At 40.3% G+C, this 18,104-nt stretch overlaps 1 protein-coding gene across 1 annotated transcript; it reads left to right on the forward strand.

The window, feature by feature from the left end:
• The first annotated feature begins 42 nt into the window (after window positions 1–42).
• mrrf (mitochondrial ribosome recycling factor) lies at window positions 43–15,625 on the forward strand. Its single transcript, XM_058617227.1, has 7 exons — window positions 43–203; window positions 3,208–3,381; window positions 3,510–3,662; window positions 7,930–8,048; window positions 12,040–12,131; window positions 13,836–13,995; window positions 14,841–15,625. Exons 1-7 carry the CDS (start codon window positions 149–151, stop codon window positions 14,916–14,918), a joined length of 831 nt encoding a protein of 276 aa, XP_058473210.1. The 5' UTR covers window positions 43–148; the 3' UTR covers window positions 14,919–15,625.
• The last annotated feature ends 2,479 nt before the right edge of the window (window positions 15,626–18,104 follow it).

Genomic DNA, 18,104 nt, shown 5'->3' on the forward strand with positions numbered 1-18,104 from the left:
CCTCACCCCGCTGCTCTTCTGGTCCTGTCATTACCAGTAACCCCGCTCCTTCGGTGTGGGCCGCGTCAGAGTCAAGCACCCACCCGGACGTTGTCAAACTTCGGCGCATGATGATGACGACAACGTGGATGTCAAATGTGGCGAGTCTATGCTATGTTTCTATAAGAAGCTAAGACGCCTCTTTAAAGACGTAGAACGTGAAAGTAAGTACTGTTTTGGGGATTTTTTTCAGTCGAATTGCACAATTTTCCCGAAATGAATGTTAACAATATGACTAGCAGCCATATTAAGCGGTTTATGTTATGTTTTGTCCACTGCATGTACTGAGTGAAGAATGCTGCTGCACATCATAGCTCCGACCTTCACAACTCTTCACTTAAACTTCATTTACATAAGGTGTTAGGAGCAGCAACTTATATTTGTCTTACTTACTTATATTGTGTTTGTCGCAACCATGGATGTATTTATTGTAACTATGTCCTTTATTTACCCGGGAAGTCCTTATTGAGACGACAAATGTCTTTCAGGAGTGTTAGAATTTATTAGTTACAAATTACAAATGTACAGTGTCATAAAATGTCAAAATATAAGTACATATACATGTATGTAAAGCATGCGTCAGTTGAATCTGCCTTTAAATGTTTTAACTGAATTAACCTGCATTTTATAACTATAAGTTTTTCAGGCTTATTTTAAAAGCACCCAGCAAGACCATTCTCCTGAGATTTCTGTGAATGAGTCTAAGCAGAAGGAGCAGCAAATTGGAACACTTTCTATCTCAATTCTGTACAGACTTTTACAAACATTTTAAAAAAAAGAAGATATATCTACATTGCCCAGTCAAGTCAGATGACCACATAATCTTGTTGCTTCAAATATACTAAATAAATTAATATATGAAGAGGTGTAGCACTGTTGCCTTTGCAGCAAGAAGACTCGGTATCACGATCTGATCAGAGTTATGTTTTGTCCACTGCATATACTAGGTGAAGAATGCTGCTGCACATCATAGCTCCGACCTTCACAACTCTTCACTTAAACTTCAATTACATAAGGTGTTAGGAGCAGCAACTTATATTTGTCTTACTTACTTATATTGTGTTAATAAATTAATATATGAAGAGGTGTAGCACTGTTGCCTTTGCAGCAAGAAGACCCGGTTTCACGACCTGGTCAGAACAAGGACCTTTCTGCGTGGAGTTTGCATGTTCTCCCTGTGTGTGTGTGGTAATAATAATTGTGGTAATCATTTGTCATGTAGTAAGCAAAAACGTCAAACATTTGAAGATGTCAGTTGAGGCTGTGGTTGACGTTTAACTGCATTTTCTGACACATGATAAACTAAACAATCAAACTGTTATGCCAGTACTTGCTGCCTCGGTGTGAACAGTTTATTTGATGAGGCAGAGCGTTGTCAGGTACTCCCCCTTGTTATTTTCCTGTAAAAAGGTACAGAGGAGAAACCATGCGGGCTCACCAGCTGGCTTTTGCCACTGGAAGAAGCAGAGGTGTGTCTGCAGCTGCTTTCGTGTGTGAAATCTACAGGATATGAGGCTACAGTATCTCAGTGAACACCTGTGCTGCACTTTTTCTGCTTGGCTTCCCCTCTAAAGAAATCTGTCAATGTCCCACATCTCAGCTTATCTGCTCTGCCATAGTGCACCGAATCATATCAATGTGACAGGAAACGTGCCAGCCACAGAAGTCTGTAGTGGGTTTGTGCCGTAGCTGATGGTCAAGAGTCTCACCCCAATATTGCCAATGGAATATGTTTGGATTTTGTAGACGTGTGACAAAAAAATATACATTTATAAATTAAAAATTAATTATTAATTTTTCTAATGGAATAAATAAAAAGATTAAAGGATTTCAGCATTTTAGCCCACCATAGCTTTTGGTCTCTGGCAGTCCCTGCCAGTTTGTTAATCTAAATTATTTTCAATTTCAGATACATACATCCAGTTTCCAATATATGCCATACATATGACTGAACTCATAGATGGGTGGAGAAGCATCGCCACCTTTTTTATTCTCTGATCTGTTATGTTTTCTTTGGCTTCACACTGAAAAAAATTCCCGATTATTATTTCCATGAACAAAAATCTCGGAAACATGATGCATTTTGGAAAGCTCAGCTCATGTGTGACCAAACAGTTTTTACTGCAGCAGTGTTGTTTGTTTCTACTCACAGCTCACAGTTTACAGTCATAAATACACAATGGAGAATGTCAGTCAGGCTGCAGTGCACCGCGAGCTGTTCACAGCCACTGACTGTGAAAGACTGGCTTTAGCATGTGTTTGTGCCGGTGAGCTTTGATATCTCAGAGTTTGTCTGTGCTTGTGTGTACGCTGAGGTTCATTGACGAGGATCACACTCCAGAGTCAGTTGCGAGGTGGGAGGTGGGTTATCCAATGTGTGTTTGTGTCGGTTATTGAATGGGAGGTTCCCTTTTGGGAATGCCCAAACAACAATGCAAGGCTGCTGTAGTTTTGACCCATAAGTTGGACAATGTGAGAGACAGAGTCCATGGTGTCGACTGGGGATGTGTGGTTGGATTTACAAGAGCCTCTTTTTCTTTTCTGATATTTATTGAGAAAATGTACTTGTACATGATTTAATTCATGAAATTCAATTCATTGATTAGTTGACAAAAAAGCTCTAACTTAATTTTCTCTTTTTTTAAGCATGGTTGACAGAAGAAGATATTTATATACATAGAAAAATGTACGTTTATTACTACAGCACATTTAAAAACAACCTCAATTTACTAAAGTGCTGTTTTTTGTTGACATTATCTGATGCTGTACAGACAAAGCAATTCATTTATTTATTAAGAAACTGTTATAGTTTGTCTTAGCAGGTCATGCTCTACATTGTGCGTAAATATATCTATGAGATATAAAAGCATTTACTCTTGTAAATTTGATAAAATGCATAAATTGATTGTGCCCACATTTGATCCTGGGCTGTTCCAGAGCATGGTCAAGAGAAAAGGAGACAATATCACTGTAATGTCAATACAAGATGTAGGCCTACCTCCTACTGGCTGATTTGAGTTATTACTTCATTTTGGTATAATATTATAACTATGAGTAACCCGTCATTCTGAGAAATTTAAAACAAAATAATGCTGCTGTAAACTCGGTAGTGCCCTGTGTCTATTTTTCCTCAAATATTTAAAATGTAAATTGTTTGTTCTCTCGCAGTGATGTCGTTGAATCACCTTAGTCTGCTGCGACCTCTGCTGTGTCAGTCCATGGTGCGACAGGTCAGGTTTCGCCTCGTGGTCACATCCAGGGTTAGTGCAGCGGCGCTCTGTCCCAGCACCACCTGTTCCCCCGCTGCATGCACCAGGCTCTACGCCACCAAGAAGACAAAAGGTCAGTGAGGAGATTACTAACACCGGAACTCACATCTGTGTGACCTCTGGATGTGGGTCATTTGGTTTGATGTTATTAATCTTGAACAGGAATTTGAGTTCTTTTTCCATCTCATCTCTTCCCTTAAGCAAAGGCAAAGAGCCAGTCTGCACAGGTGAATATTAACTCAGCTCTGGTGGAAAACATCATCAGTCTGGATGAAGTGAATCAGGACATGAAGGCTGTTATCAGTGCACTCAAAGATGACTTCACACGCAGCCTCAGCATCCGAGGTTCTCCAGGTAACCCCCCCCCCCCTCTTCAAATGCATTGACACACCAGATCAAACATGAAGTCACCTTATAGAAGACAAAAATAATAGAGGTTGATGTATAAATGACCCCCCAGTTGTGCCAAGTAGTGATTTGATGTGAGATTAAGTGGAAAGAAATTGTAGAATAATAAAGGAAGAGAAAGCATACTCACAAATCTAAGGACTTAATATAATTGTTTAACTTGTCATTTCATATTAAGTTTTATTGTGTTGTTGAAGGAGAACAAACTATCTGCAGCCACTTAAGTCTAGTAATACTCCTTGTATTTATGTTAATTCTCACCATAATATTTTATGACTCTTGAGTCTAGTCTCCAGGAGTCCAGACTAAATCAGTTTTCCAGATGTTATTTTTTAAGTTACACCTCTACAAACACTTGAATTTCACAGCATGATGTTTATTACTTCCTCCACTCTTTCCCAGAGTTAATAACATTATTGTCTGCACTGCAACCATCACACGTGAAAGAAACCTTAAGTAAACTTTAACAGAGAAATCTATATCTATAATCTAATTGGAGCAACCTTACTGGTTCATTTTTACAGTGAATTTGAAAATAAACACCAAATATTATTCGGATTTTGCAATTTTGTAATGTTAAAAACTGGTTAATTTTTCATCTATATCATGTTCTATACACACCAGGCTTTTCATCTTATCACAACTTAATGCTACATTATTCATCTGGAAGTGGGCTTTGTTGAGCATTACTATCAGGGAGTGTTTGTGTGTTTACACCAGCAGCTCAATGCTCGAATAATGCATTTATCCTATCAAACTGATACACTAATTCACTGTGTCTTCTCTCTGTGTTTTCAACCATATGCCAACCTGTTTGCAGATGTCTCACTTTTCTAGTACAGTGTTGTTGCTTCTGTTTGTCTTGACATAAAATTACTCACGTTCTCTGTGCATCGCATGAATGTCGCCAGGGACATCTCAACACCATGTTGAGATGTTTAGTGAACGTGGTTTTAAAGTCTTGTGTCACCAAAAGATCAAAACATAGCGATACTAAGAAACACAGAGAGTCATGTGGAGCTGACAGGCGTAATCAGCATTGTGTGAACTCATTTGACTCGTGGTTTGAATATAATGGACATTTGTTTCAATTTAAAAGTTGTGTACTACAGTTTTAAGTACCTAAATCTACCTGACAAAGCACCCAAAGGCTCCGATTGAGGAGAGTGCTGTGCGACCTCACCTTGGCCCCAGTTTCCCCTAGTACATCCAGGTCTTGACCCTTTGCCTCTGGGTTCTAACAAAATGTGAGCTGGGCCAGATGGATTTAGAGGTAGTTCGTATAATGGAAGGTCCCTAGGGAGGAGGCAAACAACGGAATCAGACTTCAAAACTAAAAGTGTCTTGAGCTTTGACTCCTCAGCTAAAATTTCACTCTCAGCAACATGAGCACAATCACAACTTTTATTTTTACATTGTAACAGTCAATGTATTGTAGACCTTTTCATTCCTTTATCTTTCCATTTTTCATCTTGTTCCTAAACTTTTTTTTCTTGTATTCATCAGTCAACACTGCTTTGAATCGTTTTGTTGCTCCCTTTATCCTTCTCTTACTTGCTCTTCTCTCAGTTTTTCCACAATAATTCCCAGATTTATATTCTGGCTTCTGCTCCTGATGTTTCATTTCTGTGATATCCAAATTCTTATTGATCCACATGGAAATTTTTTGCCCCGTGAACAAAAGTTCAAGAATTTTCAGACTTCCCTCCTTCATTTCCTCCATCTCCTCTGCTCTCCCATTGTATCTCTAGCCGTTCTTGCCTCTGTCCCTACATCTTGTCATCCTCCCTGTCTTCTCCCCTCCATCTGTGTATCCCTCACTGTTCTCCTCCTCTCTGTTCATCCCCTTCTCATCCGTACAGCTGCACAGTAATCCAGGGAGGCAGCAGGACTTAGAGCTGACAGGAGAGATGAGATGGTGGAATGGAATGACGTCAGTTGTCTAAATGTGTGTGTGCACGCGCAAGTGTGTTAGTTTGTGTGTGTGTGTGTGTGTTTGTTCCACGAACCCCTCATCTGGCTCTCATTAAGCTTGTGTGAGGGTGTGTGTGTGTGTGTGTGTGTGTGTGTGTGGATAGACTGTATGTACAGTTGCTTGTTGCCATGAATGCAAACTGTATATGTTCACATGTTTGTTTGTGCGCGACAGAAAATCAGCAGAAAATCACAGATGTAAGAAGAATCAATGCGATGACCACCATATTGTGGTTAATCACAGATGCTGAAAGCAAGTTCCATCTCCGTAGAAACTGAATGTGGAATATGGAATGTTTTTAAATACTGTGCATCGCAATAAAAAGCACTTGCAATAAGTTTATCTAACTGAATAATGTCCATTCCAAGACCTCATGATTTATTATTGTGAAATTGGTTCTCACTTTAAAAACTTAAAAAGAGCCATTTTTAGAGTTTAAAGCAATTATTTTACAATTATTATGTATTATTATTTGTGAAATAGCAGTTATGTTGATCATGATAAACATGATGTGATATTTTAATCATAAATTTTGCAGATGCCACAGGTAACCCTAACACAGGTCAAACTAAGTGGGTGGTCAATACAAGTGGTGTGACAATAATATCACAACAAGGATATATCTTTATGAAAAATACATCCAACAAGACTAGCAGACAACGTTCAGCAGCGTGCTCAATCCCAAAATATAGATGTGTTTGCAGCTGCACAAAGAAAACAGCTGCCCAGTGCATTTCTGTGTACTTTTGTCTTTGTTTGTCCCTTTTTAATGCAAATACCAATAGTAGTTCTGTGACTTGCTTGCACCCTGGACCTTTTTTTGAACTTTAAAATTTAAACAACTGTCTGATACATTCAAACCATTGCCTAATAAGTTCACAGTGTGCTAAGTAATGCGCTCCAAATGACTCTTTGTATGCAAATAAGGACACAGTATACAAATAATCTTGCATTGTATTTGTTCACACAGACCGAAACCTATGCACTGCAGCTTTAAGTGCACATGGTGTACAATTAAATCTATTTTTTTATTTTTTTTTTTTTTAAATCATCCTGATCACATTTAATATTTTTGACGAACTGTTGGCAGAAGCTCTCTCAGCCGTCTCTCAGCCCCCTCCTCAGCCTCCATATTTGTAGTCAAAGAAATAATTGTCTGTCTGCCTGCCCTCCTAAAGTACTAGCAGATGTGGAGGTGCTCACTGTTGAGGCACAGGTAAAAAAAAAAAAATGACTTGGTGAGGTGCACGTACACACAGACGCACTGAGCAATGGACAGCGGGACATGACGGGTTCAGACCCACACGGCACACAAATAGATGTTTGAAGCGGGAGACAGAATAATTGGCAGGCGGACAGTATATCAGTGATTCAGCTCGGGTGCGGCCTTTAAATAATAGGTATCCATTTCATCACATATCCCCAACCTTTGATTTTTAATTCATCATCTAATCTGTGACTCTTCGGTACAGTGTCCTTTTTTCCACCCCTGAAATCAAATTATATAAATTGGTCATAGAGAGAGAAAATGACTACACAGCTGTGTCTCCCCTCCCATCCCCACTCCTCCAGCCAGCACATGCACCACCCGCAGCAGCAACAGCAGCAGCAGCAGCAGCAGCAGTAGTAATACAGCCCCCACTGGGTAAGCAGGGAGAGAGTGATGTAAGACAGAGTTGGGGAAGAAGGAAACAACTGTGTCTGAGGTTAGCCAGATGGGGGAGAGGGAGACGGCGGATTGGTGGAGTGAGGGATGAACAGGAGAGATGAAGAGGGTGATGGAGGGAGGGAGGAAATGACAGAAGTTACCTTTTTGTCTGTGAACTTACCTCTGCTTCATGTACTGAGGAGATCATTGAAACTCATAATAGCATGAATAATGAACTGTACCTGAACTGCATGGAAGCTTTGTAATTGTTTTGACCTGATGCATATATTGACACAAATCTGACAACAATGTGATGGTTGACAACAGGCGTTTTGTTGTCTAAAAAAAATTACCAAATGAAAATATAAAACTAAAATGTATAATCATCTTAAATATAGAAAAATAGGTAAAATATACAGTCAACTTAATCTTATACAATATTAATTGTGGCTCATAAATACTGTTGTTTTATGATCCGTTTTGGATCAGTGACACTGATCTGCAAACATGTCGGCGGTGAACGCCTTGCTTTTGTTTCTTAAACGGTCAAGTGGTCTGTAAATAAAGTAAATAATAAACTGTATTTCAAGGCGCACTGGATCACATCGTGGTGACGACTGAAGATGGAAAGTTCCCTCTCAACCAGCTGGGTCAGGTCTCCATGAAGTCACCTCAGCTCATTATGGTCAACATGAGCAGTTTCCCCGAGGTAAGACAATCGCAAGCACGCACACACACACACACACACAGACTAATACTGATTCTGCCGACCTGTATTTGTTTGTCTCATACAGACATTTGAGCGCTCCGTAACCAAAAGCTTTATCAAAATAATCCAGCACTCAGACAGATAGACGTTTCTCACTGAGGTAAAAGTGAGCCAGAGCAGAACTCTGATCTCACATCATTTTGTGTAAATGAAACCCGACCTGCCTCACTTTTCTCCGACTGCGTCTCAGACGCTAATTGATTGATGACTCAGCGAGCCCTTTGTTCTGGGGTGAAAGATAGCAACGAGAACCTAAACTCTGTGTGTGCATGCATCGAGATGTGGTTATGCCTGCGTGTGAGTTGTCACAGAGTAGGAAATGACCTAATTCTACCCCCAGGTTAGAGAGGAATAGATTATTTCTTTTCATTCGTTTTTGCTCCGTCTATTTTCCTTTGTAGATGATATAATGCTGCACTAATCGGAGCTACAAAAAAAAATTCACAAGGGGGCAAAGCAGAGCTTTAGAGACCAGACTTTAATGATATAGAAAATGTTTTTGTAACATTTAACACAATCAGCCACAGACATTGCCACAGACAGCCATGACACTAGATTCAAATTCCATCTTTTTCTACCTTTTTCCACCTTTTTCCACATTTTACTCCCTGACAGGGTAAAAATATAACGTTTCTCATCAAGTAGATGTTGAGAAATTGGTTGCAGTGGAGGAGAAGCTAATGGATTACTCCTCTGGGGACCATGATAATGCGTTCATGACACACCAACACATTAACATGTATTAAAACAGACAATTTAATTGAGTAAATGACCCAAATTAAAGGCCTTGTTGACAAACAATCACCCTGTGTAGCACCACACTTCCCTGTAATCATGTTAAGAATTCTTAGTTTTCATGAGTGTAAGTGACATTCAAATGCACTTTTCTTCCTTGTAAAGAACCACCTGTCCAAAACAACACAAGTAACTTCTTACAAATATCTTCCTCCGCCTTCTGTTTTCCGGTCCGTCGGTGGTTTGGGACACTGGGGTCTGCGGTTTCACCTCTTTGTTCTCCTTTTGTACCGATATCACAAGTGTTTATCAGCTTCTCAAATCTGGAAATCCAGCCGTCAACCTGAATCAGGCTCCATGGTCCTCCGGTGAGTCTGTTTCCTTCCCCAAAAGGCCGACCACAGACCACACACATGCTATCACACACACACACACACACACACACTCCCCCGTCATGCCCTACGTTACCCATGTCACACACAGGGGTGAGTCCTCAGTGCCCAGAGTTAATAGGCTTATAATGATGCCTATCCATTACCAGGCACTTCAGAGGGGAAACCATTGTTTTCCACTCATTTATTAGAAGTAATGGAACTAACAACAGCCAACAGCAGCTTAGATCAGGAGGCAATTTTCTGCGTGTGCATGTGCTTAAGGATGTTTTTGTATGTGCATGTGAAAGCATCCCACCACTTTATGCATAAAGTAAAAACTTTGTTTTCTTCTTCTCAAACACACACACACACACACACTCACTCGCACACAAGCCCTGCTCTGCTTTGCTTTGAACTGGGCTGTCAGCGTTTGATGTGAAACTTCAGCGTAATTTCTCTTCCTCTCCAACATATTAACCAGAACCTGCTCAGCCCTTCCAGAGAAAATTCCGCTCGGTTTTCCGTAACCACCAGAGTGGACGTGGGTCTGGGGGGAAACTGTGATGAATTTGATGCTGAGAACAATCAAACATAGGTATGGGCCGAATCTATCACCCCACACTCAAAGAGAGCAACCAGAGGCCTGCGCTCCGGATGATTTTTTTTTTTAAACAAATGAAAAGAAACTCCATGAATTGATTTAATGCACACAAATAAATTCCTTTAATCTCGCTGCCATTTGTTTCCCCCAGCGGAAACGGCCAGAGGGAGCTGTCTAGAAAGAAAGAGGAGTAGGGTAGAGCGGGTTAAAAGAAAAGAAGAGGAAATGATATGCTCTTATTTCTTGCGTTTCACATTTGCACACTTTGTAATGCGTTGTCGAGGGAATTGTCATGCGGCTGCAGATCTGATGTGAGGAGTGTTACTTTATTTTCAGTAATTTGAAGTATCCGCCCTCCTCCCCTTGTGTGTGTGTGTGTGCGTGTGTGTGTGTGTGTGTGTACTGTTTAGCTCTAGCTCTCTGGTTTTAATGTGGCGTTTGCTGGACCAAGGGATTGTGTCGTACATAGTGGATTATGTCTTCATGTTTCACATTATGTGAGTTTGCGTTTAATAATTACCATTGTGTTTCATGCAACCTTGTTTTTTTTTGTTTTCTGCCTGTAGTGCATTCATGTCAAACAAAGAAAAGCACTTACAAGATTGTGAAGTGCTTTGTGAGTATGCACTAGTATCTGTCCACACTGACACTGGATCACATGATCCCTCACGCAACACAATGTTCTTCTCTTTGTTTCCTCCTCTTGATTATCTCCATCCTTTCTAAACATCACAGATTTTGTTACTCAGATGTTTTGATTCAGATGATTTCTGGTGATATTTAAGTCCAAATGTACTGTAAATTTACAAATGACTTAGCTGACGCCTTCGCTTATCATTTGCCAAACTGTATATATTGATTTCTAGACAGTACTTAAATAGTATAAAGTAGAAGTTTTGAAACAATGTCCCTGTTATACATTGCAGTTTGATCTAACAATACTCTCTATGTGTCCTGGTCACAGTTCTCGAAAAATACCTAATTATGTGACTCATACCTCGATAGTTGGTACACAGGCACTAGGAGGTCAATTTAGAGTGTCCAGTTGACGATGATCAATGGGGATCTTGCTCAGGGGTCCCCCAGCCCTTGACCTGGCGCAGACTTGAACCAACAACCTTCTTTTCCCAAGCCAAGTTCAATTTCTACTTGGCCATGGCTTGCCTCTTTTTGGTCCTATCGCAGAAAAATGTGTCTCTAAACTTGGGAACTGCTTTTATTTATAAAATTTAATTCACATAAACGTGTCATAAACACCACAAACGGCATGCAAGGTGATCCAAGGTTTGAAAGGAGTCTGATGTCCACCATCACTGGATTTGTCACTGATCTCGACAGTCATCCTTTAGTGTATTTGCCCATATTGTAGTCAAGAATGTAGTGTGATTGAGTGGGTAAATATTAAGCTAAGTCTGATAAAACTGTCTTTGAACCCTAAACAGCAAAAAGGAAAAACAAAGGAAAAAAATTTACCAAATAATTCCAGGTCCGGGCATTTGCTCAGTGGGGTCAAAACATTTTAGAAAGCCTTTATTAGGATGTGACGCCTGATACATTGATTCATGGTTCTCATTTTTGTTGTTCAAGTATTTTTTGCCAGTGGGCAGAGGGGATACCAGCAGCGCTCCATTCCACCACTTTTTGTCTTTGAACCATGTTTCCAAACGTCCAAAATGTTGTTGACTCCTGTTCTGAGCTCTAAATTTAACCCCACAAGAGATCCTAAAAACAAATTATTTATATTTGTTTGTTTTTTGTTTAGTTTTTTCTTAAAGTGAATAAAGTCACCTTCCATATGCTGTTATGATGACATTTATCATCTTAACATAAATAATATTTACAATTTTAATATACACACATGCTTCAGAACACATGTGTGTATGTGTTTCTCTCTGTGTGTGTGTGTGTATCAATATATCATACACAAGCATAAGCAGACTCCCCTGTGAGGTCACCAGAAGTCAGTGCCCTGCCCTGCAACCTCTCAGTCCTGTCCCACGGGGCTGAGCGCTGACAGTGGCCCGAGGCACTTCCACACTGCATGGGCTTCCCCCGAGACACACATACACACACATGCACAATGTGTAACACCTTAATGACTGCCAGCTGGAGCTGAACCCACTACCTGCAGTTGTAGCACTGGTTTTCAATTAACACCAGTACTCAGTAAAGCAAAGCACACTCTCATATAATATGTGTGTGTGTGTGTGTTTGCCCTCAGGCTATAGCTGCTGCCACCCGTGCCCTCAGAGAGAGTAGCATGAACCTAAACCCCGAAGTGGACGGGACGATCATCAAGGTGCCTGTTCCAAAGTGAGTCTCTTACACACTTGCATGCATACACACACACACACACACGTCTCTCCTTACCTGTGAGGACATTCACAGACATCATGAATTGTGTTAGCCCCTTACCCTAACCTTAACCATCACAACTAAATGCCTCAGCCTAACCCTTCACCTAAATGTAACCCCTAACCCTAAAACCAAGTCTTAACCCTGAAAAAGCCCTTAAAAGTTGTGAGGACCTGTGAAAATGTCCACACAAAGACAGTTTTGAAACAAAACTACAGACATGTACAAACACACACACACATGTTTGCGTAGCTATTCTTCTCAGGACACTGCGTTGAAGTGCATTAATTTGGACAGCCTCAACAAAGTCTTATCCGTCATAACCAGTTAATGCCAAAGCCTAACCTTGGCCTAAATACATTTCAATTCTTTGCCCTAAACTTGACTAGTTCCTCAGTGTACACACACACACACACACACACACACACACACACACACACACACACACACACACACACACACACACTCACTCCTTCCACTGCCTCTGTATAGCTTATATTTCTGACATAAACTTACTGTATATTTTACTTTTACACGCCTTGAAACAATTCATAATCTACTGAGCTGACTGTTAAGTCAAATTTTTAACTAAGAAAGTTTTGTTTTTGTCTTCACCATCATTTCCCCCTCTTTTTGTAATACATTGTCATATTGATACATAAATCAATACAATAACCAGCACATTTTGTAAATTATTACAGCTAAACTACTCAGTTAAACTCATCTACGGGTTTGTTTTGTCTATATGCAGAACTGTAACTGACAGATCTGTTGACGTTTGCTTGTAGATGTATAGAGACCCTGTGTGTGTTGATGTCTCCCTCTCTCTCTCTCTCACTCTCCCCCCCCTCTCTCTCTCTGCCAAGTCAAACAACCTCACACAAAACTATCCGTCACTCACTCACTAAGCCACTCCATGTATACAATATGTTTCTTTACATATATATACACATGGTGCACGGATGGAAGTCCGCATGTATAAATGTGCATGCACTTTTTGGTGTGCACGTGTGTGTATTTGTGTGCACATGGAGCAGCAGGTGTTAGTCTGGCAGAGGAGGGACACAAGAGTCAGACTGCTTTCCCCCTGCAATCAGTCTCGGCACGCTCCGAGCCCACATTTGCATTTCCAAGGAGAAGGCGCTCCTTGATTGGCCCGGGAATCAGTAATTAGGCTGCATTGTTTGTGGTAAATAGATGCTGCACTTGGATTGTTTGCAAATAGTCCCGAAGGCAAAAACAGGAGGGGAAAAAAAGCCAATTAAGGACAAAAAGGGAAATGTGAAATGGGAAGTTGGATTTTCTGAGTGATTAACAAATGCAAAGTTATCTGCGTGATGGATGTTTCGGCTCAGGTCTTAGACCTCAGGAAAGTGATTGTTGTGACATGGTTTCTATGAGCCAGAACTAAAATGATTATACTTAATGCCTACAAGCACTTAGTGAGTAAAAACATTTTTTTATTTAAATAATTGTGTGTCAGAAAATTATGTTTTGGGTTTTTTTGTTGTACATGTGAGTATACAAAGGACCCAACAAAGAGCATGGCTATTTCTACCTTCTCTCCCAGCCGGCCATTATCTTTTCCGTTTTCTTTTCTTCCCATCTTACTCTTAAGTTTTCCTCTCTTTCCTCTCATCTCGTGTTGTCTTCTTTATGCAGAGTAACACGAGAGCACAGAGAGAACCTCGCCAAGATGGCCAAACAGATCAGCAACAAGGCCAAAGACTCGCTGAGGAGAGTTCGATCTCATGCCGTCACACAGGTCAAAAAGGCAAAGGAAGAACACTCCGAAGACACCATACGACTGATAGAGAAACAGGTGAGAGACAGAAAGACGACAGCGTTCTTACCTGGGTTCATACCTGGGTGCTTGAAAATCTCTGCACATGTGTTTTCAAGGTTTGAATAGTGCTTGAAGTTTAGATTAAGTGCTTGTAAACTGTATTTCTTCCCCACTGAAAACCATATTTCCCTCATGGTGCAGTTCAGTTTGGAATGGTAAAGCCCTGGGTCAGGCTTGCATTTCGGTACAAAGTGACCACTCTAAAAGCCTAATCCCATCTTCTGTGCTCACTTTGAGTGTGTTCTATAGCAGTGATCTACGCTGGTATGTGCGCTGCCGGTTACTTATGTCTATGGATATGAACAGCGCCGCTTCCTGCCAAATTGCCATTGTTTTGGTGACCTGATCTCAGCCACCAAATCTCTATTAGGTGGAGAAATAGAATAAAAGGTTAGAGAGACTAAAATGAAAACTGATCTGTAAGCCTTTTTATAGATAGGTGACATTTATTAGTATTATAATTATTGTTATTATTATTATTATTATTATTATTATTGTTATTTATGTATATATTTATATATATATATATATATATGTATATACATATTTTTTATATGTATGCATATATATATATATATATATATCTTTTGCTTACTGCTATTCATCTCTGTTAATGTGATTTTGTGTATGCTCTTTATATATTCATATAAATATGTAATTTACCGCATCTGCAGGGAGCTTTAAAATGGAAATTTAAAATGTTTTAACCTTAGGAAAAGGTGTATATTCTCTATTTACTAAGTATTACAGAGGGAGTTTCAAAAAAGTGCCCAAAATGCAACATAAGTTTTAATTTCTCCATCTTCCTCTCTTTGTCACAGATTCAGCAGATGGCGGACAACAACACGGCGGACATTGACAAACTGTTAGCAGCCAAGACTAAGGAGCTGTTGGGCTGATGGCTTCACATTGTGAATGAATGAAACGTGCGCGACAGCAGCCACATGTTTCTGTGTGAATAAGACGGTGACTGGATCGCAGTGAGAGGGTCTTTTTCTTTTTCATTTCCACAAACAAACAAGTGTCGGATCCTGTAGTACATGTTCCTCCTGGCAGACACTGGGCTGTGGTCCCTGGCCACATCACTACAGATATCTAGTTTTTTGCTGCTGGTTGATATCTGTGTTTAACCCTCCAGTGCGTAAACAAAAAATGGCACAGAAACAACAACGGGCTGCCAGTCACCTCCTTCCTCCCCTGCTACTCTTCCTGTCTTCAAACAATTCCCCCGAGCGAGGGACGAATGGACTTTTAATGGGATTTGTGAGCCTCCTCCTAATCAAACCCTTTGCCACAAGGGCTGTCTGTTTATATAAAACAAGCGCACCCATCTGAATGTAAACTGGCTGTGGGTTTGTCTTGGTGGCAAGAGAGAGAGAGAGAGAGAGAGAGAGGGAGGGAGAGAAAGTTTGTTCCAAAGACGCAGGAGCCAGCTGAACAGATATCATTAGCGTGTTGCCAAACATTTGTTTCACATTGATTCAAACTCTGTTAGAAAAATGCTCGCGAGTTGAGGATTGATAATATGGCAACTCACTTTTAAACACAATAACGTCAGGAAAAGAAACATTATTGATGAACCCCATTAAAGAAACACTGCTTTGTACCATGTGCGTCATCTTTTCGTTCTCTTGTTTTCTTTTTCTCCCCACTTTCAGTTTGAAGTCACCCCCTCTGCCATTAGTTAGAGTGATAATGGAGGTTTCCTGTATACAGACCTGGAGGCCCTGGCTGCTGGCACCACAATTGTCCATTAGGAAAAAAAAGAAGAGGCTTTTTAATGTCCTTTTTCTTTGTCTTAAAGTCACTGCAGTTAAGCACTGTTCAAGAAATGACTGAATGAGAAACACACCCAGTCACATACACACACACACACACACACACACAGCTCTGCGTTCATGTTTCTGCTGTTTACACCATCGAGGCTTTCCATATCATTATGTGGTTGGTGTCATCATCGTTGTCAGGATTTGTTGTGCTACTGGTTGCATGCAGCCCACGCAGTTAATCATATAGCCAACCGATGATTTAATGATTTGAAACAGCTAATTAGGCCTTTTATCCGAAAACCCTCTGACTTCTGTAAAAGAGAGAAAATGAATTGACGAATAGCGACTGTGCAGCTTTCATGGTTGTTTTTTTTTGTTTTGTTTTGTTTTCTTTGTTACGACATGGTAGCAGTGCTAAATTGCATGCTACACATTGCGGCTTTAATACATTTGCCTTGGCCCCTCCGTCTTTCCCGAATGGCTTCGCTTTAATGGCCTAAACAGACCAGAGTCGTTGGATAAACAAGAGTTTAGCAGAGGAGTGGCTGGGTCGGGACGGAGCAGAGGCGGGGTGGAAATGGCAGGTTTTTGTGGTGATTCTAGGTCCATATGTCAGCAATTTGAGGGCATTGTGTACCTTGGCCTAAAACAGAGGCTTCATGATCGATGGAGGGGTGAAAATCTCCCAAGTCCTTGGTGCAGAACACAGACAAGCATGAGGAAATTGCTTTCAGCTGATAGCTTCATTTTGGTTGACATTTATCAAGTGAATTACCCCTGTTCCTTTCAAATGTTTACTACTAGTGACTTTTGACGTACGTGTGTGTGTGTGTGTGTGTGAGAGAGAGAGAGAGACTGCGTTTGTGTGCAAGCAAGAGAGTAATAAAGGTTTGTCTGTGGGAGTTTCTGGCTTGTTCTCTCGTGATTCCTCACTAAAATATACAAGCCCAAATTAGTTCTGTAAACGTTTGATTTGATAGTTTTCACCCACTTCTGCTGCGTTTAAGGAAACGTAACCAAAGTCATTTCACTACTTAAAGTTCTCAAAACTTTAAAAGCTCTTCTTCTTTTTTTTAATGAAAAGCAGCAAGCAATGATTGATTGTTGAATAACAGATTTGCTAAAGTAACACATTTCAACAATCTTAAGATCTGAGAATCAACTGGCCACAAAAGTGTCATTAATATAGAAATGAACAGACTCCAAAGTCAGTCTACAGCAACATTCTCCTCCAGGTTTCTTCCCTTTGCTGTTATCGCAAAGCACAAATGTCCCACATTCATCTGTGGAAAACCTTCAACTCGCACTCATTGGAGAGAAGAATAAAAGAATCAAAAATCTTCTCAGTTTCTCTGTTCTTTATCATTTTGCCAAGTCCTTTGGTTACAGCTGTGGATCAGTAGTGCGGGAAGTCTTCTATCCAGCGAGCCGGCTGTTGGAGGATCCTCTGCTCTTTTGCTCTGGTACTCTGGTTAGGTGAGATATTTAAAGGTACACTGGGTAAAATTTAGCAACACTTTTTTTGGTGTATGTTGCTGCTGAATATCCCTCACTTTACTTACCTACACTGTATGTAGCCTTCAGTTTACATTAAGCCACAAAAAGATGTTTAGTCTATTGTGGGCTTTTGTAAAAACATGGTGAACCTCCAGCTGATCATTCTGGACTAATGTCAAACAACAATTCATCAATTGTACACGTATATAAAATGTTTTACCTTCAATTTCTGCCAAACGAAAATAATTTCACCTACATGTTACACACTGGACCTTTAACCCATCATCGCTCCTAGCTGCCGTGCCATCAGCTTGGGATTGGTTATGAATGATGAAAAAGAAAATGGTTTCACATACAGTAGATGTATGAATGAATGTGCAAGTAACTTGTGACGATAGAACCAAGTACCACCTGAGAAAATACTGAGCTCTCAAAGTAACACCATTATCACCTTAAATGTTGAAATACAGTGTTGTAAACGAGCAAAGTAAATCAGCTACGGACTTCTCACAGGAGGCAGATTTAATCCCAATGAGATAATTTGATCTCTCGTCATCCTCCTCTTCCTCACATATACTTCACATACTGGTGTAGCGAAATTAGATTAAGAAGGAGCGAGGGATAAGGTGTCTCTAATTGTTATTATTTAATTTACTTACAGTAGAACAGTATTTCTGATTTTTTTCCCCCTCTCCAAGCAGAGGAAGCTTGCGTACCTCTGGTGGTACGTGCACCACAGTTTGAGAACCTAGGCCCTATATCGTATGTCCACTGAGAGCATGGAAAAGAATTATGTGCATACACTTAACATGTATATAA

The sequence above is a fragment of the Solea solea genome, chromosome 19 (assembly GCF_958295425.1).
Source record: "Solea solea chromosome 19, fSolSol10.1, whole genome shotgun sequence".
NCBI classification, from domain to species: Eukaryota; Metazoa; Chordata; class Actinopteri; order Pleuronectiformes; family Soleidae; genus Solea; species Solea solea.